Raw genomic sequence first — 24,250 nt, 5'->3', positions numbered from 1 at the left:
GTATCCTTGGTCACCCATTCAATATGCTTAGGTACTGTAGGGGATGTGAATAGTATTCTTTTAGTTTTTCTTGTTAGGAGGTTTATTTATGTTTGGAGATTTCCTTTTAAAAGAGTGAGTTTAAATTGGAAGGTAACAGCAGACCTGTGGATAATATACGCACGTTTACATACCCATACATGTACATTTAGTTTACCTTTTGACTTTTCCAATTCTTATTTCACTGTCATGAAGGACATTCTAAAAAATAAAGAAAAAATTTGTTTCTAAAATTTCAGCCATGTTCTGCCCAATTAAAGTGGATTTGAAATAATTGAGATGTGGTGTTTTAAATTTCGGCTATGGTTAGAGCCACAGTCTGATATATGATTACATTTGAAGGAAAATGTACCTTTCAAGTTCAGAAACATACTAACAATTGCTCTCTAACTTCCTGTTTTTGATAATAGGACATTTCCAAGTTTGCAGAGAAGGACAATACCGTCCTTGGAGAAGGTGGAATCACACTGAGTGGAGGGCAGCGAGAAAGAATTTCCTTAGCAAGGTGAATATCTGATTATTGGTTCAGCGAGCATTTGTTGTAAATATCAAGCATGTAAAAATTATAGACATTTCTCTATTTTTTATATTCTGTTTCTGAAATTGAAAAATGCCTGGGGTTTTATTATTAGCAGGTTAAGAATCACCTTTAGGAAATATAGATAATGATTTAGTATTCATATTTGATGAAGGTGATGGCTTTTTCAAATTGCATGCTCTTTGGCATCTGTATATTTGTTTGCCTTATGGTATGATTTAGTACAAGTAAAAAACTCTGGGATTCTGCATAGCACAAGGAAAAAAGTGTGTTTTCGTTAAGTCTATCACAGGGCCCCCCATTTCCCCCCACCCCACAATGCACTCGCCTGCTTTAACCTTCTGTTTCTCCTTCTTGGTTTACATAAACATATATTTTCAAATTTTCAACATAATTAGTAATGTTCATAACAAAAATAGTAAGGCAAATGATGTCACATGGCTTCAAGTCTGTAATCTTTAGGGAAAAATAAATAGAACAAGCACATCTAACATTGTGGGGGACAGTGAAGTCCCTTGGTAGAGACATTCTTAGTATAAGCATTTTGAGCTGTCAAAGAGAAGCACGTAAAGTTAATTTGTGTCAAGAAGAAAACTTTGTGGTTAAACTGTAACTTTCAGTTTAAAAAATTATTGGTAATATGAGAAGTCAATTGTTCCTCCAGTTTTATTTGAATAGGATTCTTACTGTGTTGCCAAGGTCGTTAACAAGAAATCACATTGACTTATTGATATGTTGGCTCCTTATTTATTCTTATTCTGATTGGAATTTGTCATATGTTGCCCAGTTTTGGATGGTGAATGTACTATTTCCATTTCTTGAGAAACTGTGGTCATAGATGTGAAGGAGAGAGAGAGAAGTAAGAACTGAGTAGTAGGGAGCAAAGACCTTGAGGGTACATTTTGATGGGGTCTTTTATCTAGCTCTTGCATGTTATCTTCAAAAATAATTTACACTGCAAAAGTTCTTTTAGATTTCACTTTGCCTTTTTGCCATTTCTGATTTTTTTAAAAAATTACTTCTCTCAGTTACAAGCTGATTGAATACAATTTTTATAGAAAGGACCAAGAATTATACGTAAACACTGAATCCTATGTGTGGGATAGGGGTCGTGTCACCAACAGCCACACCTGAAAAATTAAATGTTGTGAAGATTTAATCTCATTTCCATTAATATGGGACTATATCTTCATCTGTTCTCAGATCAATTTGATGAAGATTTTACTTCCTCATAAAGTTTTTTTTTTTAACTTAAAAAGTAAAACTGATACGGGTGTCCATTTTTGTTGTGAATTATTTATTCTTCCCTTGTTTGGAATTCTTGTAAATATGGTACAGAGACTGAAACTCTGGGGAACAAAATGCAATAGTAATATTACAGCGACAACAATTTGCTGGTAGTGGTCAACACCGAAAAACATGAAAATGTTTTTATGTAGTGCTGCTATTTAGTTGTGGTCTCTGACATTTTACAGTGTTGAAACAGTCTGTTTTCTTCTTTGCTTTCCCACCAACATGCAAGATCTTTGAGGGCAGGGACTGTGCCATTTTTACCATTGTATTCCCAGCACATAGCATGGTGCTTGGCTCTGCACAGATACTATTATTAAAAATTTTCTTTTTTTTTTAAGACAATATTTTAAATTGTATGGTATGGTGTGATTCAGTTTAACTTCTGCTAGCTTATGCCACTTACATAGCAAAGCCACTTCAGTCGTTCTTGGATATTGTGAAAACCATAAAAATCATTTATGACTTACCTTTTTGCTTCTCATTTAGAATTGTCTCCACTAAATGACAGGAAATATTTAAAAAATCGAATTTAATATCCATTTTCTTTTTAGAGCAGTATATAAAGATGCTGATTTATACCTACTAGACTCTCCTTTTGGATACCTGGATGTTTTAACAGAAAAAGAAATATTTGAAAGGTATGTTCTTTGAATAATTTATAATGCTCATGCTAAAAGGGGAGAAGGAACACCGTCAGAGACTGCATTTTACCCTTGAGAATTATGGCCACCATTGTGACTCATTGTGGCAGAAAGAGACATAGCACTCACTCAAATCTGATCTTCCCTTCACAGTCAAAATTCAGGATCACTTCCTTTAAAACCTTTTCTGATTACCTCATGGTAAACCAGTTTCTTCCATTTTATTGTGACAACAATCACTATCTATATAGTTTTTGCAGTATTATTACCTTGTGGCATATATTATTTGAATTGGTTATTGTACTTAACGTTTTTACTCTTCTGTGTTAGATACAATATTTCTTAAGAAACTAAACAAGCTGAATGTTTTAATGCAGGTGACTGCTCAGACTATTCATCTACCTTGGTACCGCCTACAGAACTTCTTCCTTAGTCACACAGAACTGGGGATATACATTTCATGGGAGCCCCCACTAGGGCTCAATGTATGTAAAATTCCTAAGAGGAGCAGTTTGTTATATGACTTGATTTCAGCTTCAAAATGATTTCATGAACTATAAAGTAGTTTTTTAGGAGAATTACTATAATGCTCTTCTAAAATAAAGATGTTTTAAGCAATAAGGATGTAGAGGTGTGTGTGTGTATAAAATGGTTGCATTACCCCTAGAAGCACCTTTCCTAGAATTTAAATTTAATACCTAAGAGTTTTACAGTCCTAAGAGTGTGATAAGTAACTTCTTACTAATATAAACTTTGTTAGCCAAATTAGTATGTTAAAGTATAATCTAGAATGATGCCTCTTTCTTTCCCTCCCTCCCTCCCTGCCTTCCTTCTGTCCTTCCTTCCTTCAGATTTTATTTATTTAATTGAGAGAGAGAGCTAGCGTGAGCGTGGCAGGGAGGGACAGGAAGAGAGGGAGAAGCAGACTCCCCACTGAGCAGGTACCCCAAAGCAGGGCTAGATCCCAGGACCCCGAGATCATGACCCGATCCGAGGGCAGATGCTTAACTGACTGAGCCAACCAGGTGCCCCTAGAATGATGCCTCTTTCTATACAATATATGTCTTAATGTCTAAAAGAAATTGGTCTCCTTAGATGGTTCTAGTCAGGATTTACTTTTAAACTAAAAGGAAATTTTATTAGAGGAGGGTCAAATTTATTATTCAGTTCTCAGGTTTATTGATTTTTTTTTTTAACAAATCAGATTAGTCTTAATATAAGCTCTTGAGAACTAAATTCCTAGCCAACTTAAAAACGTAAAAGGAAATTAATAGGAAATGTAAAGAATGAGAAAGCTCTGGCATTTTTAAAGGACGCAGAAATATAGACCCCCAGGGATCTTTAAAGGTTATCTAACAATTCTTTCATTTTCTAGATGAACAAACCAAGACCCACAGGGTAACCAATTTGCTCAAATCCAACATTTATTTAATATCAGATATTTAATTTCACTCTAGATCTGTTAACACTCAACTTTATGATATAGCATCCTCTAATAATTCAGTAGTATATTTCATGCTATAATAATTCAAGAGGCACCAAATTAATTGCTGTTATTTACTTGTAGAATTATTTTAAGTGTAATAATGACTTTTTATGATAGATGTTTTATATAAGAATACATTAATGTTAAAATGCAACACAAAGACTTGTAATAAAGTGTTTATATAATTGATATCTTATTTATATCTTTTTATATTCTTAAAGCTGTGTCTGTAAATTGATGGCTAACAAAACTAGGATTTTGGTCACTTCTAAAATGGAACATTTAAAGAAAGCTGACAAAATATTAATTTTACATGAAGGTAGCTGCTATTTTTATGGGACATTTTCTGAATTACAAAGTCTACGGCCTGACTTCAGCTCAAAGCTCATGGGATATGATTCTTTTGACCAGTTTAGTGCAGAAAGAAGAAATTCAATCATAACTGAGACTTTACGGCGTTTCTCTTTAGAAGGAGATGCAGCTGTCTCCTGGAATGAAACAAAAAAGCAATCTTTTAAACAGACTGGAGAGTTTGGTGAAAAAAGGAAGAACTCTATTCTTAATCCCATCAATTCTATCAGAAAATTTTCGATTGTACAAAAGACTCCATTACAAATGAATGGCATCGAAGAAAATTCCGATGAGCCCTTAGAGAGAAAGCTGTCCTTAGTTCCAGATGGTGAGCAAGGAGAGGCCATCCTGCCTCGAAGCAACATGATCGACACTGGCCCCGCGTTTCAAAGACAACGAAGGCAGTCTGTTCTGAATCTGATGACGTGCTCCCCAGGAAACCAAGGTCAAAGCTTTCACCGAAGGACAGCCGCATCCACCCGGAAAATGTCGCTGGCCCCTCAGCCAAGCTTAACCGAAATGGATATATATTCAAGACGGTTATCTCAAGATAGTGGCTTGGAAATAAGTGAAGAAATTAACGAAGAAGATTTAAAGGTATGTATAAATGATCAGTGGTTTTGTGTTTGTCACAGAGTGCAACTGAGTGAAATGCAGTATATAATGTGATACAAAACTTACTCAAATTATGAGCTGAAGATGAGGATTATTTTAAGATTCAGAAAGTCCAGAGTCCATAAATTATGTAAGCAACTTCAAAATGTACAAGAATAAACTCTTTCCTTTGGCAATGGATATCTCTCTTCCCGTAAAATGTATTGAAAGGGCTAGTGTTGGGTCCTTGAGTGGGTCAGTGATAATCATTATTATAAATTAGATAAATTGTAAATTATTATAAATCTGCTTTGTTACCACCTTAAAACCTCTGTGGGAAGAAGTGGAGTATAAATAAATATATAAACAAATAACAGCTTCAGTTATTTAGAAGCCAAGAAGTATTTGGTATGGAGGTAGCCTAAGAAAGGTATATAAGCCTCTAGTCTCTCGACAGGACTAACTAACTAACTAACTAACTAACTAACTAACTAACCCATATTCTGGTTTATACATCAGTCTTAACCTGACTTTGTGTGGGCTTCTTTTTATCTTTTAAATTGGCTTTACAAGGTAGCTCTCTGGACAGGTTTCTCTTAAAGAAGGTATATGAAACTCAATGTGTACTAGTGCCAGCCTTCAGATAGAAAGTCTTCTATATTAAGTTTTAAAGAATGAAATGCTTTTATTCTTCAAATAGGAGGCAACATAAAAGAGGAGGGTTTTTGTTTATTGTGTTTTGTTTTTGGCTAGAAAAATTCCTCAAGTGCCTTGCATGAATTGGGCAGCATTGTAATGAATTGACTGTTTAATAGCATAGATCATTTAAGAGCGGTATGACCTTTGGCAAGGCACAAGTCATTTGACATCTTTGGACCCAAATTTCCTCCTCTGTAAAATGAGAGAACAGAACAGGTGATCTCTAAAATGCATACTTTCAGCATTTCTATGATTTTACAAAGGTTTCCTAAGGGATGGTTTATGCGTATGGTTTTAATATCAATCTGAATGAATCTCTCAAACCAGAACCTATAAATTTCGTTGTAAAGAATGATCTCTTTAACTGATAATAGTTAGTATTTTGGATCACTTCTGTGCCAGACAGCGTGTATTTCACCCCCACCACTACCCCAGGAGGTACGTAGCCTTATCCTCATTTACAGATAAAAAAACTAGAGTTTGGAGAAGTCCAGCTGCCTAAAGTCAGGCAACTCCTAGGATGTCAGTGGTGGGGTTCAGATTCAAATCCAGGTTTATTTGCTTCCAAAAATCTTTATGTCGAATCAGTGTGCTATATTTCAATTTCATAGAACCTCTTCTTTGAGTTTCTGGGGCTTCTTTTATGAATTTTGTTGACTTCATAAGAAACAAAAGTATCTTTTCCCTTGGGAATATCTGGGCTTGCTCTTTTTCAAATTTTGGAAACGCATCCACCAAAGGACAAACAAAGACCACCAGGGAAATATACTAAAGATTAGAATTATATAACTTATGTCATATTTGGAAAGGGAGATAATCCCAGCTCCTGAGGAACATACAAACATCAGCTGGCCTTCCTGTCTCTTGGCAGACCTCTGTAGCCAGCGAAATTCCAAACTGTATTTGTCCACGGACCCCTGAAGAAATGGGTTAAATCATGGAGAGTACTAGGCAACTTCAACTTGATGGTACTATTTATTTGATAAAAGGTGTGATGCTGTTACATTAAAATGGCAAAAAATGTCCAAAATCAATACAATTGTATCATCAGGGATTTACTTCCAGAATTTTGAAAAATTACAGCATTTCTCATTTTTCAAAAAGCTGTGTTGCTCCAGTGGACATTATACTGGCCATGGAGCGACCACACACGTCATTCAGAATGGTTCGGATTTGTTGAAACTCATTTAGCTTCAAATACCAGTGTTCCTTTATTTCCACACATTCATTCAAAATAACGCCACAAGGGTGGTGTGAAACTGGGTTGTGTCCCTGTAGTAATCATGATTCTTCTTGTTAGGAGTGCTTTTTTGACGATATGGAGAGCATACCACCAGTGACTACATGGAACACATACCTTCGATATGTTACTATCCACAAGAGCTTAATTTTTGTGCTAATTTGGTGCTTAGTTATTTTTCTGGCTGAGGTAAGAATTTTCTGTTGTAAAGTATTACCGTGATTTAAAGTTACATAGTTTGGAAGGATATATACATATATATGCATATATAATGTGTATATATCTACGCATAGATATATATATGTGTATATTTACAATTTTACATTATATAATGATATGTATAGTTTTATATAGTTCTATTGTTTTTTTCCTGTTTCATATACAGCATATAAAATATACTTAAATCATCTATTTCAAGAGCTTTTAGTAGAGAGGTTCAAAACCTCTAAGTAGAATGCCTTTATATGGATTGAAATAAAACAGTGAAAATTATTCTGTACTCAATTTTATGTTCATTTGACTATAGATAGTGCATTATTGAATATGCAAATAATGAATCACCACCTTTAAATGAAATTGAAATAAATATGTATTAGTGGCTTGGTAACCGTTTTAAGCAATCATTTCAGAGATCCGCATCACCCGCTTGCTCATAGAATTTGTCTGTCTTTGGTGCCACCATCTTGGTCTCTTTGTCACATCACATCACCAGGATAAAACAACAAGGGAGGGAAGTGCAAACAGCATCGTAGGGCTGCAAGTGCAGTACACAACAATGTAAGAGGTTCTTGAAGCTGGATGGTGGATGAGGCTTCTCTGTAGATGAGGAGCAGCCACCAAAATGCTAAAAGGAGCCTGGCAGAGAATGTCTGTGGGTGAAGTGGCTCAGAGACTGAATGGAGAGCATTTGCCCTCCAGTTGTCCAATGGGGCCAACGGAAACACGGCACCAGCCAAGGACTTGCCGTGAGGGAAGTTGGGATCAGTTTTGCTAAATCTTTTTGTTTATTGAGATTTTTTTTTCTGTGAAGCCTTCCCATTTTTTAAATGTAGATAGTTGATTAAATAAAAACAAACAAATGAACGCTCAGTGGGTTCAGCAAAACACACGTGTGGATTGGATTCAGCCTGTGAATGACTAGTTATCCTAGATATTTATTCCAGGGGACACCGCTGGCTGCTCCCTAATATACAAGCTAAATCTGACATGAAGACCCATACTGCCTTCAGGGCAGAAATGACCCAGGTGAAGAACTGCCTCGCCTGAGACAGTGTAAACGTATATGTAACCGAAACCCAATCTTATAGCTACAGGTGTTTTCCTATTGTTGGGATGTTTCTAACCTCAGTGGAGAGGTCTACATAGAATATCATCACTTCTCCCTGACCAACTAAGATAGTGTTAAACATCTAAAGGCATATATATATATACATATATATATAGCAAAAAGTTGTACATACTGTTTCACCTATAAACCATCAGTTTCCATTTGATCCTTGAGTTCCGGTGATGTCTCTTCTTTTGTAAATTAAGACACCCGATGGAGGTTGGCTGAGTTGTAGTGTAGTACAGTACCAACCATGGTGTCACACAGCCTTGGCCGTGACCTCAGACTGTCTTGTTAACACTATGAAACTGAGCAACGTAGTCAACCACTCTGAGCCTCAATATCCTCATCTACAAAATGGAGATTGTAATAGTACCAACTTCCTTGGTCATGTTTGTGAGTTAAGACACATCATGGCTGAAAAGCACTTATTATGGGGCTTGGCACAGGGTGAGCAATGCTAGTTGCTGTTCTCATTGATGCCCTTAATGTCTTACCATTTTTATAAAGCTCAAGATAGTTTGAGGTGAGCAAGTCCATAACTGAGATATAATGAAAGTTTCAATAATCGCTTTTATACTTTAATAAAAATATGGGGTTGGGTAATTTGACACTCTCACATGAGTCATAAAAATTGCTTTGAAATGTATTTTAAATTTACCTCATTAATCTCTGCTAGTCATGCCAAATGACCAACATTAATGTGAATGAAACCTAGTCCTGTGCCACATTTACTCTCAAACCAGCCCTTCGTAACTGTTAATGATTTAAATCTCTGCACTGAAAGGTCACCTTTCTTGACTGTCCTCAGTTTATAGAGTTACATAAGAAAAAATGGTCCTATCTGAATATGGAGATGATTTATGTTAATTTACAGGATCTTTGTCCTATCCAGCTCCATAGAGTTGAACTTAATGCTCCTTTCAAAATGGTGTATAATTGATTAACTAATTAGTGATTGAACATTGAGCTACTGCACATGCATACAATATTACTAGCTCATTTAATCAAGAAGACAGTGTTCCTTTGTCTTTAAGTTAGAAACTAAATTACAAGAGAGGATGTAAATGATTAGTGGAGCCCTCCCAGTTATTGCCAAAAAAAAAATGTCTTTTTAATGGACAAAACACATTGATAATGCCATTTTCTAGGCAAGAAGTGATATACTATGATGAGGCTTTTTGGCCAGTATCCTAGGGGCATTGCCAATAAACTATCAAAATTTTGAGTAATAAACCTTGGTGATAGTAGACGGATAGCAATTGTTTTAATGATGTGCACAGTTATATAGCTAAACACTGATGTTCACAATTCTGTCACCTTCTTTGAATCAAAATTTACAGTTTTTCTTTTAGATTAAGCTTCTTTCTTGATACCAGTGTGCTCCTTTCTCAATACGATTGACATATCTCATCAGTATGCATCATGGTGCAGGTACTCACCCTAGAAGATAACTTAGTTCTTTTAAGCCTTGTTTAGAGCCTCATACTCATCATGATCAGAAAGCCTGAAGAAAGGTTAAGATACACTTCTTCCTTGATGACAGTAATTTATCCATTTTTAGTTTTCATAGGCACCATACTTCAGTTTAGATTTTATGATTTTATAGAGTAGGTTCCATACGCTTCCCTTTCTTATTTCTTCAAAGCATGAAATGTTACCACATATCATTAATGTGTTATTTTGATAAGGGAGTCAGTCTACCTTTATATATTTGTACGATTTTTTCTACTGCAAAGCAATATTTTCTATCAGTTCTTCGATATCAGCACCAAGGGTATAGGCTATAAAATTTCTTTATTTTTTAAAGATTTTATTTATTTACTTGAGAAAGAGAAGCAGAGAGAGAGAGCATGAAAGGGGGGATGGGGAGGGGCAGAGGGAGAGGGAGAAGCAGACTGCCCGATGAGCAGGGAGCCTGACATGGTGTTCGATCCCAGGACCCTGGGATCATGACCTGAGCGGTAGGCAGCCACTTAACCAACTGAGCCACCCAGGTGCCCCAAGGCTATAAAATTTCTATAATGTTGGGCTTTCTAGTGCTTCTGCTTGGCAGTACATCCCTGAGTAGGTATAGAAGAAATGCAAAGAAGAGTAGGAGACAGTTTCCTGCTTCTTCTTACAACAACCAGAGGGTATTGTTGACTGGAGTATCTGAAGATCCTAAGTTTAGTATTTTCATTCTGTAATTTTTAAGAGATGTGTCAGAGTACTGCTGTATCCTATTCTTTTATGATTTATCTTCTCTTTGTTAAGAAGGAAGCTCTGGGTAGCTTTATATTACTAGTAAAATAGATATGTAATATACTTCCATAATACTTCTGTTGTAACTGATTAATAATCATCCTTTCAATGCAGCTTTACTTAGCATGGGTCTATGTTTACTCATTCAACACATATTTCTTTCAATGTGACAGGCACAATTCTGTGTATATGGTGAGTGCCATGTGTATAGTGAACAAAATAGAACTTATGGGTAGAATGCACTAATGCACTTATGTTTATAATGTTAACAGAACACTTATGATACTGTGCTCCTTTGGTGAAAACTCAAAGTAACAGTTGTATTTTAATAGATATTCATTTACATACCGATCTGATTGTGTGAGTTAAGAGGTAGCTCTGAATTCTGTGTATATAGAAACTTGTAGAATAAATTGGTTTGGATTCTTTAACTATACCCTACATTACATGACATGTTATCTGCTTTTCCAAATCTGTTTTTTTTTTAAAAGATTTATTTATTTATTTCAGAGAGAGTTGGGGAGGGAGAGAGGGAATCTCACGCTGACTTCCCACTGAGCACAGAGCCCAAGGCAGGCTCGATCCCACGCCCCTGAGATCATGACCTGAGCCGAAATCAACAGTCAGATGCTCAACCAACTGAGCCACCCAGGCGCCCCAATACTGGCTACTTCTTTTTCATCTTGGGGTCATTTGCACAGTTCATAAATCATCATCTTTGTCATTCATGGAGCTGTCCTTAGAGATGCCAACATCAGATTTTGGTTGCAGAGATGTAATCATCAGATTATTACATGAATATGTAATATTGTCTATACCCCTATAATTATTATTATCTATGCATGTACTGTCTAATACAGTAGCCACCAGCAATATATGACCATATAAATTAAATGAAATTAAGTAAAATAAAATCAAATTTAAAATTCAGTTCCTCAGTCACACATAGTAGCCACATTTCCAGTGATCAAGTGTCCCCTGTGATAAGTGACAACAATATTGAACAATGCAGATATAGAATATTTTTATTATTGTAGAAATTTATTTTTGACAGGGCTGATTTAGACTGTTTTCTAGGTGATATGGATTGAAGTTTAAAACCCTAAAAAAATAAAATAAAAATAACGGCCTTTTGCTTTTCCCTTTTAATGACCCAGGACTCTCACTCTATCATAAACTGCATGAACTTTACAACTTTGAAACATTTTGAAATGAAATGATAGAACTTGCTTAATCAATTGTTCCTATATGCCCCAAATATTTGTACTAATATCATTATATCAAGTCCTTGGAAGTGTTTTTGTTCCAGTCAACAAAAGTAGTTTGGGTTGGCAGTTCTGTGTCTCTACCTACTAGTGGTCTCTATTCACAAAAGCCAGGAAATAACTTTGTATTACGTTGACTAGACCAGTTCTTTGGAAAACTGCTTTGGTTATTGTTCATTAGTAAATATTATAAAATATTTGTTTCTGGGATTTATTCTTATCCCGAGAATGTTGGCAATGCCAGCAATATTGACACTCCTTTAATTGGAACAAAGGGGGACTATAATAACCCAAGAGTGACTTAGAAGTATACCCTTATCTAGGTTCTTGAGTGATTTTTATTAGGCTTAGGAAATAGGAAAGCGTTTATACTGGAACACAGACTTTTGAAATAGCCAGATTATTGCCTTGTTTCTTGTCAATTTGAATTTTCTTAAATTTCAAGGAAACAGGAATTGTTGTTTTTTTTTTTCTTCTTTATGAATACAGTGCATGGAGGCTATGTGTACAATAAAAAAAGTAGGAAAGTAAGAATGATGACATTAGATTTTTCATTATTGTACTCCTGATATGTGAATTTAACTACAACTTATACACCTCTTTAAAATACAGAACTTCATAATGTAATTTCTTAGTTAATGCCAGATGTTCTTTATGCATGTTTATATAGTACTGTTACTTTAATTGAGTGTGAAAGAACACTTAGAGATTTCTTATACCAGGCATATTGGTTTCTTCTCTATTAATTTTTATGCTGTGTTAATTTTCAAATTATTTTACTCACAGTTTCTTGTTTTTTCTATTAGATCCTTTGGTAAAGTTAGTTTTGGGAGAATTGTATAATAATAGCCATTTCTAGTATTACAATTGTGATGGCATTAACACAAGATTGTCTCTCCACGGGGTTTAGGAGAGTAGAATACTAAATTGAAATAGAACTGAGTGCAGATCTCTTAAATATTGAAGGAACTAAAAATATAACAGTGGTTAAAAAATTTTATTTTTTCAGTTATGGTAGAGAATATCCCTTAGACAGAAGCTTCCACCTTGAGAAAGCCTGAATAGTACTAGTAAGTGTAGGTTTTAACCTGAAGTGTATGTTTTGTCTTTATAACAAAATGAATTTATAATAAACTGAATTTTTGTACTGTTGAGACTTTTTTGGGGATGAATAATCTTTTTCTAATTTTAATTTATTTATTTTTAAGTTTTTATTTTAATCACCCAGTGCTCATCACAAGTGCCCTCCTTAATCCTCATCCTCTATTTCACCCATCCCCGTACCCACCTCTCCTCTGGTAACCATCAGTTTGTTCTCTGTAGTTGAGTCTGTTTCTTGGTTTGTTTCTCTCTTTTTTTTCCCCTTTGCTTATTTGTTTTGTTTCTTAAATTCCACAAATGAGTGAAATCATATGGTATTTGTTTTTTTCTGACTTACTTCACTTAGCATTATACTCTGTAGCTCTATCCATGTCATTGCAAATGGCAAGATTTCATTCTTTTTTATGGCTAAATAGTATTCCACTGTGTGTGTGTGTGTGTGTGTGTGTGTGTCTGTGTGTGTGTGTGTGTGTGTATCACATCTTCTTTATCCATTCATCAATCGGTGGATACTTGGGCTGCTTCCATATCTTGGCCATTATATATCATGCTGCTATAAACATATGGGTGCATGTATCCCTTTGAATCAGTGTTTTTGTATTCTTTGGGTAAATACCCAGTAGTGCAATTGTTGGATCGTAGGGTAGCTCTATTTTTAACTTTTTCAGGAACCTCCATACTGTTTCCCACAGTGGCTGCACTAATTTGCATTCTACCCAACACTGCAGGAAGGTTCCGTTTTTTCCACATTCTTGCCAAAACTTGTTGTTTCTTGTGTTTTTGATTTTAGCCATTCTGACAGGTGTGAAGTGGTATCTTATTGTGGTTTTGATTTATAGTTCCCTGATGAGAAGTGATGATGAGCATCTTTTCATGTGTCTGTTGGCCCTCTGTATGTCTGTTCATGTCTTCTGCCCATTTTTATTTTTTTTAATTAAAAAAAAATTATTTTTTTCTGCCCATTTTTAAATTGGACTATTTGTTTTGGTGGTGTTGAGTTTTACAAGTTCTTTAAATATTTTGGTTGCACTGTTGAGACTTTTAACTAATTTTCACAAGTATTAATATCTTTTCCAATAATTAATTGGTTTCATAGGAAATTAGTCCCTCATCCATTGCAATAAATGAAATTATTTGTGACAACTAACTAAATTAATTATCTGCCAATAGGCTGATATTAATTTCTTCATAAGAAACAAAGTTTATTATTTGAAACATTTAACTGTAATCTTAGCTCTTCCGCGAGGTTCCATGAATAGTTCCTGTTGAATGATGGAGAGAAATGGCAAAGTATTTAATACAGTAAAATTTGAATTCTATTAACATGTCCTCACCACAAATAATGGTTTTTAGAACAATTATTGCAGCTGCTGGACCCAGGAAAGCAAAGCAAAGGAAAATGAAACTGTGTGTATTTTGCTCTTGGTTGTGGTGGCATTAGAAGTGGGTATGGGAGGAATAGGTAGAGATGTTGAAAAAAATCAGATGTGTATTGTTTTATTCCAGGTGGCTCTTTTTTTGGCTGTGTTGTGGATTCTTAAAAGGTGAGTATTCCATGTCCTATTGCAGACTATATTTTGTTTCTATTGATTATATGGGTCTTATTAAATATTATAATATCCATGGTGCTTCATTTCCCCAAAGTATTATAGAAATGGAAAATTAAGTTCTTTTGTTTTAAATTGTGAGCGTGGGTAGTTTCTGCAGCTGTTTGCCAGTTCCTAAAGTGTTTAGTCCCTAAAGTGTTTAGTTTCCATAAAATGCAATAAAAATATTGAAAAGAGCATTTTACATTTAGTATTTTCTCTGACTGCTTAGTGACCGTCAATTTTATCCGTTTTGATGGTGAAAAAATATACTCTACTTCACTGCAATAGTTAAGTCCTTGAGATCAAAGGCATAACTCATGCTAATGAAATATGTTATCTTCAGACTCAAGTTCAGTTTTGTCTACATGTATTGGAAATTCAATGGGAAAGTTTGGTTGCCAAATAACGATTTCTTTTTGCTTTGCAGAGTGACTCCTCAAGACAAAGGGAATAGTACTCAGAGCATAAATAGCAGTTATGCAGTGATTTTCACCAATACCAGCGAATATTATGTTTTTTATATTTACGTGGGAGTAGCTGACACTTTGCTTGCTCTGGGACTCGTCAGAGGTTTACCACTGGTGCATACTCTAATCACAGTGTCGAAAATTTTACACCACAGAATGTTACATGCTGTTCTTCAAGCACCTATGTCAACCCTCAACACGTTGAAAGCAGGTATTTGACTAGGTATACAAAGTGATACTGCTGATCCACAATCAAAAGGTGCTACGATTTTGTTGGTTTTCTAGCAGCAGCGTTGGCTTTTGATGGAGGCATCTTCCTTCTGACTGACATGCACATTTCTTAGCTGCTGTAGGCTGTCAGACAGACATTGCTGCGCCTCATGTTTCTGTCTTAGCTAACTAGGATAGCTTAGTTTGTTACACCATGTTGCTGATGGGAGTGTAGCAACAGAAATAGGCCCTCTGGGTGAGTTGTCCTTCTCCATTCAGATATTTGGTCTACCCCTTTTTAGCCATCTTGTTGCCAATATACAGTATTATTTAAAAGAGAAGAAGACTTGAAGTGACCAAGGAAAATATAAAATTCTCTTACTAATGAAGTCTTTGATGGGGTGGAATAATCTAGTTTCATATAACTGCTCAAAGATGATCAAATAAATTTGTTCTAAGGTTTTGTTTTCTTTGTGTGTGTGTGTGTGTGTGTGTGTGTGTGGAAGTGGAGTAATAAATCCCAAATATATTTTTAAAGTATTTTTACACTACTGTAGAGGTTGGTAAAAGGGCAAACACTTGCCCTTTAAGATAAATAAGGTCTGAGGAACTAAGGTATAACATGGTGACTGTATTGAAAACACTATATTATATAATTGAAATTTACTAAGAGAGTAAAACTTGAATGTTCCCACCAAAAAAGGTAATTATGAGAGATTATGGGGAACTTCTTTGGGGTAGCATTAAATATTAAACTAAGAATTTTGGACTTTATCATGCAGTTAATGGGGGGGGGTTGAATGATAAGATTCAATATCACTTTGTTTGTACTGTATTATGTTTTATCTAATTGTGTCTTTAACTGCCCCTAGACAATGAATTCCTTAAGGGCAAGGAGCAAGGCTTATTCACCTGTTATCTCAGTGCCTAGCATTATGCCTGGCACATAGTAAACACTCCATATATAACTTTTTTCACTGGAGGAAAACATTATCAGACTTATAAACATGAGTCTGGAATTCAGAAGACAGGCTGAAGCTTAGATTGCCAGTAAAGAGGGCGGAAAGAGAGAACATGGCAAAGAAGGTCCACATAACAGGCAGGCAGAAATTAAGAGTAGCCATGGGTTCAGCAAAGGTATGTCAGAAAGGTATAGAAGTCAGAGGAGAGGGAGAGCCATACGTTATGGAATACAGATGTAAGGGAATGATGATAGCATATCCAGTAAATTATCATTAAATTCAAGCTTGCAAGTGTGAGATGGTAGTAGTAGGATGAATCTTACAGCAATCTGCGTTTTATGAAGGTTTAAAAGTAGGAGAACATAACTTGAGCACAGTTGCTTAGAATCTTTGTACAACACTAAACTTTTCTAAGTCCTTATTTATCTTATTACATGCTAATTCTTATTTGAGTTCTGAAAGCTTCTGCTGTGATCCAAATTGATCAAATATTGATATGTCTCTTCAAGATTACTGTTTTTTTAAGAAACGTATCTTCTTTATATTATAGGTGGAATTCTTAATAGATTCTCCAAAGATATAGCAATTTTGGATGATCTTCTGCCCCTTACCATATTTGACTTCATCCAGGTTTGTAAAAATAAGAATTATTAAGTGTCTTTACATTTATCATACTTTTAAAAATAATTAGAAAAAGAGGTAAATTAAGTTTTGCTTATTTTTCTTTTGAGAGTGGAAGTCCTATCTATTGTGTGAATTTTGTCAATATCAAAAGTCTTCAAAATAGGCATCAATTTAGTAAATTCAGTGATAAGTCAGAACTGTTTACCTGATCCAAACGTAAGGCAATTCCTCATTTAGATGTAATAGCTGTGTACTTGAGAATGGTTTAAAAGATATAATAGACCATCTTTCCCCAAATCACTGTTCACAAAGTATGACATTTTTGACATTGGCATTACTGTTTGATGGAAGTCCCCTACCTCCAAAGGGCCGATGTTAAAAATGAAGAGCTATTCCTTGATGGGCTACAGTTTCAACCAATCTTATCCAGGAACACATTGGCCCAGATTAGCTAGCCAGCATCCTCACAGTAAGGACCATAATACAGCGACAGAAGTACAGATACATTTTCAAGCAGATGAGAGGGGAAAGAAAAATCCAGGACTAGAGTGAGGACTGCCCCTGGGTGACAGAGCTGAAGCTACCAGGGCAGCCTGGCTCCGAGCATGTATCCCTGGGGTGTGGTGATTGACTGGAGGTGAGAATGAGAAGAAAAGGAGGAGATGGAGATGAAGGTGACCTAAGGGATGCACATTAGGACTCCATGAGGGGCAGGATTTAAGGAGTGTTGTGAGTTAATGATCTTGGCTATTGGACCGGGCTTGAAAACAGCTTCCTGTGTGGCTTAGATCGAGCAAATGCCACAGTCTCTGTGATCTCCTTGGAGAAACAATTGGAACATTGCAGCCCATCTTAGGATGAGTCATGAGTCATTCTCTACCTCCCCCCCGCCCCGTTCCCCATAATAATACTTTATTTGAGAGGACCTGTAACACAAAATAAGGGCTACCACATTTGTGTGTATACACAACTGACATTGGCAGGTGCAGAAAAACCAGATTGTCAGTTTGCCTCATCTGAAATGATTGGCACAATTAAACGCATTGACTGTTCCATGTGAACTATAGCATTTTGGATTTCCTTCAGTTGCTCTATTTAGAGATATAACTCAGCAGTTGCTGCTGGAATTCTTTAACCGATGCTTTGGGGTCATGCATTTGAAGGACCATGTACCGTGTCTTTCTTTAAATGCAGTTTATTTGTTCCTCGTTCTAGGAGTGTAACTGACTAACTGACTGGTTAGGTACAACCTGGAACATGGACATCTTGACATGATTGCAAAAGGATTCACAAATGTTGGCCCTTGATAATTTTTTTTTTTTTTTTACTTTTGTAGTTTACTATTGTCTGAATCAATGTGAAGCTCGCTTCAGAAATCCTGTGGGAGAAATATTTTTTAAATCTCTATTTTATGAATTAACCCTTTTTAGACACATGTGATGGCTCTCAAATTCTTTCTCTTACAGCAATGTGAATAGTTTCTGTTCAACTTCTAATGTTGTTGCAGTTCATTAGTTGTGGTTTCACAAGTAATTAGGCAGGGCTCTTTTATTTATTTAATTTCCCTATTTTATTTATAAGAGGGCCTCACATTAAGGAAGCATAATATATGATAATCAAATGGCAGTAAAAATCCAATTAGTTTCGATTTTATTTAAAAATCAGTCATTCGGGGCGCCCGGGTGGCTCAGTCGGTTAAGCCTCTGCCTTTGGCTCAGGTCGTGATCCTGGGGTCCTGGGATCGAGCCCCATGTCGGGCTCTCTGCTCAGTGGGGAGCCTGCTTCTTCCTTTCCCTCTGCTGCTCCCCCTGCTCTCTCTCTCTCTGTCAAATAAATAAAATCTTAAAAAAAAATAAAAATAAAAGTCATTCCTCATAGTTTTTATAAAAAACTCCTCTAGATTATGAGCTTCTCTGGTTATACTTAATTATGTTCACATTAAAGAAATTTATTCCAGTCACAGTGTTACAGGAACATATTTTTGCACGGAATAAGGCATACCTGTAAATTTCCTTTAAAAATTAACTTCTATTTACTCTTTTTCCTAACATTTAATAACGTTCTAGCAAATTTGCTTTCTGGATTGGCACACTGTATAATGGACATGGAAGATCTGGATTCTCTTTCTAACCCGTAAAATAAGGTAGATAAATCTGATGATGGTCACTTTCAGGACTCAAGTTCTGTGCCTCAGATTGGCATACTGGAAATGGCCCATATATGACACATTTGCTCAGGCCATCCTTAGGCACTGAGGTCAGAAACTAATAATTTAGCACTGCGTGCAAAACTAAAGGCAGTGGTTTAATATATTTGATATTCTCGTTACACAGAAACCTTAAATCCTGTCCTAGTTTTGAATTCAGAGTAGATAAGAAACAAGTCATTTTAGGCCAGATATTTTTGTGAGACAGAGAAAAACCATGTCTTGGCATCCTACTTATCTCCACGTTTGGGTGAATGATTCTTTTTTTTCATTAAATAGAAGCCGATGTATTTTAAAATACCAAAATCTTCTCTTTTCAGCCTCACAACCCTTAGGTCTTTTTGATTTCTTCTCTCTTATCCTAATACATGATTCCACACTGAGCCCTACTACTTTGATTTCCTCTGTGTCCTTCACATCTTTCCCCGCCCCATTCATTCTATTAATCCCATTAATCCCTTACTTAAAAATTCACTTATGAATTAAATTCCAAACCTGGTATTCATTTCATTGTTTTAAACAGGTATTTATTTATGTATCTATCTATCTATTCATTCATTAACTTACTGTAGATTTCAGAGTGATCCTTCACTCTTCTCATCTGCTCCAACTTCCCAGCAACGCTAGGTGCCCTTCAGTGACAGGAATGCTTTCGAGCTGCTTTCAGTGTGTGAAAATGCTGCCTACTTCTGGGACCGTGAATGGATGGTGCCTTGCAGGCTTTACAGTCTGTTGAATTTTTTTTTTTTTTTCCTGGAATTGGTAAGGATGATTAGGAGTTAGAATTCTGTGCTATATTTTCATCTTGTCTTGAATTCCTTCTTTTTATTTTGTTATGCCCTCACGGATGCTCCTGATCTGAAATGACTTGGTTCTTATCCAATGTGAATTAAAAACTAGAACAGAATTTAAGTTTTCTTTTGTAATGAGAATGTCACATTTATTAAACCAGCGCCTTTAGTTTAGCCCACAGTGCTAAATTATTAACTTCTGACCTCAGTGCCTATAGATGGCCTCTTACGGAACAAATAGAATTATTTTTCTCAATACTTAGACTTCTTTGTCTCTTATTTCTCAGTTTGAGCTATGTTCTGGATGATTCTAATTGCTGGAAATTTATCTTGTGAGTGTTTCATAATTTCCAGTTGTACCCACCTTTCACATTCTTCTCTAACCCAGTGTGAGATCTTGGGTATTCTGATTACCCAATTCTACCTATTCTATTGTAATATAGTTGCATTTTTATTCCTAAGAATCTCTAGCATATCAGCAATCATGAAAAAAAATGATCACTTTCTGTAACTAATGTTATAATCCAACAGCACCAAATTGGAATTATATGGTAAAAATAGCACAAGCCAAATGAACACAGTGCTGTTTACAACTGTCAACAGCAAATAAAAGATCCCGATCCTAATGGAGTAGCTGAATATTTCTATGATGCCAGTGCAAGAGCCTTTGTCTTTCAGACATACTGGTATTTAATGTGATGGTCCATTTTAATTAAATCATATTCCCTAGTTAATCATGCTTGGAACTTAATTTTTCTCCCCACCCCCCAAAGATCCTATTTCTGGGAAATAAATGTCTTTGGTTAAAAAACTGGTTTGCCATTGATGAAATCTTGTCAGTAACACAAGTAAGTAGGGCCTTTGGGGCTTTCTCATTGTATTGATGGCAGTCATAGGGCAAGAATGGAATAGGGAAGGGGTGCCTGGGTGGCTCAGTCAGTTAGGCGTCTGCCTTCGGCTCAGGTCATGATCCCAGAATCCCGGGAGCGAGTCCCGCGTCGGGCTCCCTGCTCCGCGGGGAGCCTGCTTCTCCCTTTCCTTCTGCCCCTCCACCCGCTTCTGCTCTCTCTCTTTCTCTCTCTCTCTTTCTCTCAAATAAATAAATAAATAAAATCTTTTTTAAAAAAAGAATGGAATAAGGAAGACTGTCCTTAGATTACTGAGTCATCGTGTGTACTTGGTCCAGTGTCTGGCACAGTAAAGACTTATCTGAGTATTTGTTGATGAGTGAGGGGCTGGCATGGCAGAATTGATTAGAGACATAGAGGCATTTTCCCCCTAGAAAGGTGTCATTGAGAGATCATCATCTGAAGTTTTAGATGAAAATAACAGTCCACTCAAAGAAGTTCTATGCAGCTCTTAGCTACCCCTATCCCCACTGACATCTAACAAAATGTTCTGCACTTCACTGCATCTGCTGGAAAAATGCATGTGTCACCCATGGAAATTGGTAGAGAACTGGCTCACTGATTATCATATGAATGTTCTAATAAGTTTATTTTTAACTCTTGTTGTGACATTACTTTATACTTTATTCAAATGGGTTACTGTGGAGCAACTGTTAGCAGACCTTTTTATTTTATTTTTTATTATTTTTTAAAGATTTTATATATTTGTTTGACAGAGAGAGACACAGCAAGAGAGGGAACACAAGCAGGGGGAGCGAGAGAGGGAGAAGCAGGCTTCCCGCAGAGCAGGGAGCCCAATGCAGGGCTTGATCCCAGGACCCTGGGATCATGACCTGAGCCGAAGGCAGATGCTTAATGACTGGAGCCACCCAGGCGCCCCATGACTTTTTTTCTTTTTAAAGTGTATGGATTTAGTGTCATGTGGAAATATGAGAATATAAGACTTTCGCTTGATTTCAAAGAACACCAGTATGGTTAGCTTGTTTCTAAGACTGTCAAGGGCTCCAGTGTTTTAGTGGATAATGTGAAAAGATATCTCTGATGGGTGGCTTGACTAAAGCACAAAGTTCATTTTGACAACATATAAGATGGAAATAAAAATAAATCAGCCATATCCCCAAAATCTTTTTTTGAGCCTTTAGGTCATCTCCAATTATTTTGAGGAGTGGGAATAGAAGCGTTGGGGAGGGGAGTAAAATGTATTAAATATAATTTTAAAAAATCTTAAACATGAGTCAACTGTGTTTGGAAAAATTAAGTAGCTTGCCTAATTGACCAAGTCTTCACTTAAACCAGATCTTTCTGACTCAAAAAGTGCCCAGATGAATGCCCAATTTTCAGCAATTGTCTGAACAAAATCAATCTTAAAATTTCACATTTATGCCAAATTATTTCAAAATTAAAAAATCATTATTTTAAAAGAAGGCCAGGCTAGAAAAGAAAATCATATTCATCTATGATTATTTATTGTACAGCATTTTAAGGCATATGGGAAATGAGAATATCCTGAGATCCAGGAACACCATGTTTTCAAAGCTTCACAATGTTATTCTAAGCAACCTGACCAATTTTTTGAATTTTGATAGAACTTATGAAAAACGTTACGTTCACGTAGATGCCTTCCTACCAGATAGCTGCCCCTCGTGAAGAATGGAACAGAGTGTGAAGAGCTTCTTTAAAAAGACATCTCTGTCATACCTTGTGCGCTTTAGAACATGAAAACATTTACTCACCCAAGTGTTTTCTCTGATCCCACAGTTGTTACTAATTGTGATTGGAGCTGTGGTAGTAGTCTCGGCTTTGCAACCCTACATCTTCCTAGCGACAGTGCCGGTGATGGCAGCGTTCATTTCACTGAGGGCTTTCTTCCTCCACACCTCCCAGCAACTCAAGCAACTGGAATCTGAAGGTATGAGGCTGCACCTACAGCGCTCGCCGTGGAAAACAACCACAAAGGCTATTTGTGTGTCTCGATCTTTCACCTACTTTTCCCATTTATTCCCCTACTTTTAAACTCTTGCATTATGTAACAATGGCTTTTAAGAACGTGTATGCAAAAGAGCAGAGTAAATTACAAAGCGCACGTAGATTGTGTTTGTAAATGACCATGGGACTTCATTTTGGTTTTAAAACAAGTGTATGGTCTTATGAGGGTTGGAGTATAGGATATTCATACATAATATACATAATTATATAAATTAAATTTTAAAATGATAGTGCTACTATTACTAAAGGTTTGTCTAGGTTCCCAAACAATGCTGGATAAAACTTTTCAGATACCTTTCCTTTTCTCTTGGGGGCTACCTTTTTGTGTGCCCCCGAGCACTGCTTGAGCTGTTTGGGAAGCACATTTTTCAGTAACAGCTTTGCTGCCGGTGTATTTTCAGGGTTAAATATCCAGGGTGTTTCTATTGAAGGTTATTATCTAAATGAAGTCACATAAACTTAAATAAATTGTCTTAAAAGTAAAACATTTTCTCTCAGCGGTGATTAATTTAGGATTAGCTAGGGAAAAAAGCGCCCAGTGGTAGCCAAGAAATATGAATAAGACATGGCATTGATTTTATAATAAGTTCCGATCCATGGTGGCCAAGTAACAAAGGAGTTTAATTCGTTAAAAAAATAACAGATGGCATCTATTCAAAGTACGGCACCAGGATGAAAAACCTCTAACCAATGACATTTGGTGTATGATCACTCTTTCTTAAGCTAATCTTTTTCAGGTACCTATTAGTGAGAATTTGCATTATGTCGTTACATCATTTGCATTGTTTTCTATGGGAATATTTCGCAGGCAGGAGTCCAATTTTCACTCATCTTGTTACAAGCTTAAAAGGACTATGGACACTTCGGGCCTTTGGACGACAGCCTTACTTCGAAACTTTGTTTCACAAGGCTCTGAACTTACATACTGCCAACTGGTTCTTGTACTTGTCCACGCTGCGCTGGTTCCAAATGAGAATGGAAATGATCTTTGTCATGTTCTTCATTGCTGTTACCTTCATTTCCATTTTAACAACAGGTAACATGAACTTGTTAACTATCTAACTGACCATTTAATTTAAAATTTTGTCAACCCCAAAATGCTACATTTTTATTGGTTGAACGTTTTAGATATCTTTAAATAGATTTCAGGGGGAGTTTATTAATCTAAAAATTCATTTATTGTGGAACAAATGATTTCTTTGAATGAGAGCTGTATTATCTTAGCTTTACGGTTTGAAAAACAGACACGGAGAGTGTCAGATAACAAATCTGTGATTGAAAGAGAAAAATCATCTTTTGATTCTCATATTGGTAAAGAATCCTGGCATCAAAAATTACAGATTTCATTTATTTAAGAGCTCTCTGAGACGGGGGAAAGAAACATCCCTGTTTATACACACAGACACACAAAATCCCCCTCCCTGGTAAATTTGTTTCTTTTTACCACCCGTTGTGCAATTCATTATCCTACTGTGAATTTTCCACAATGAAAAAACTACCATAGAAGTGAAATAACTAGATAGAAGTACCATATTCTTAAGATAGAAGTGTCCTGAATTTTAAGGTCTTTGGGTGAAAAACACAAAACCTTTCACCATAAGTATAATGAAAATCTATATGGACAAAGGAGTTCTTTGAAGTTAAGAAGCTGAATTACTGAGATAGAAGTGTTGAAATAGCTTACACATG

The 24,250-nt window shown here is 36.0% G+C and overlaps 1 protein-coding gene across 1 annotated transcript in view; it reads left to right on the top strand.

Moving 5' to 3' along the window:
- The window catches only part of CFTR (CF transmembrane conductance regulator), a 164,831-nt gene that overhangs the window by 89,965 nt on the left and 50,616 nt on the right, over positions 1–24,250 (top strand). The window contains exons 12-20 of the mRNA XM_032401186.1: positions 450–544; positions 2,422–2,508; positions 4,219–4,945; positions 6,942–7,070; positions 14,325–14,362; positions 14,835–15,085; positions 16,597–16,676; positions 22,334–22,484; positions 23,370–23,597. Of these exons, the coding sequence (XP_032257077.1) occupies positions 450–544; positions 2,422–2,508; positions 4,219–4,945; positions 6,942–7,070; positions 14,325–14,362; positions 14,835–15,085; positions 16,597–16,676; positions 22,334–22,484; positions 23,370–23,597 (1,786 nt within the window). The remainder of the gene's footprint in view (positions 1–449; positions 545–2,421; positions 2,509–4,218; positions 4,946–6,941; positions 7,071–14,324; positions 14,363–14,834; positions 15,086–16,596; positions 16,677–22,333; positions 22,485–23,369; positions 23,598–24,250) is intronic.

This window comes from Phoca vitulina, unplaced genomic scaffold (genome assembly GCF_004348235.1).
Source record: "Phoca vitulina isolate PV1807 unplaced genomic scaffold, GSC_HSeal_1.0 scaffold4, whole genome shotgun sequence".
In the NCBI taxonomy this organism is placed as follows: Eukaryota; Metazoa; Chordata; class Mammalia; order Carnivora; family Phocidae; genus Phoca; species Phoca vitulina.
Note: the sequence above shows the minus strand (reverse complement) of the source record. Positions and strands in the feature narration are given on the sequence as shown.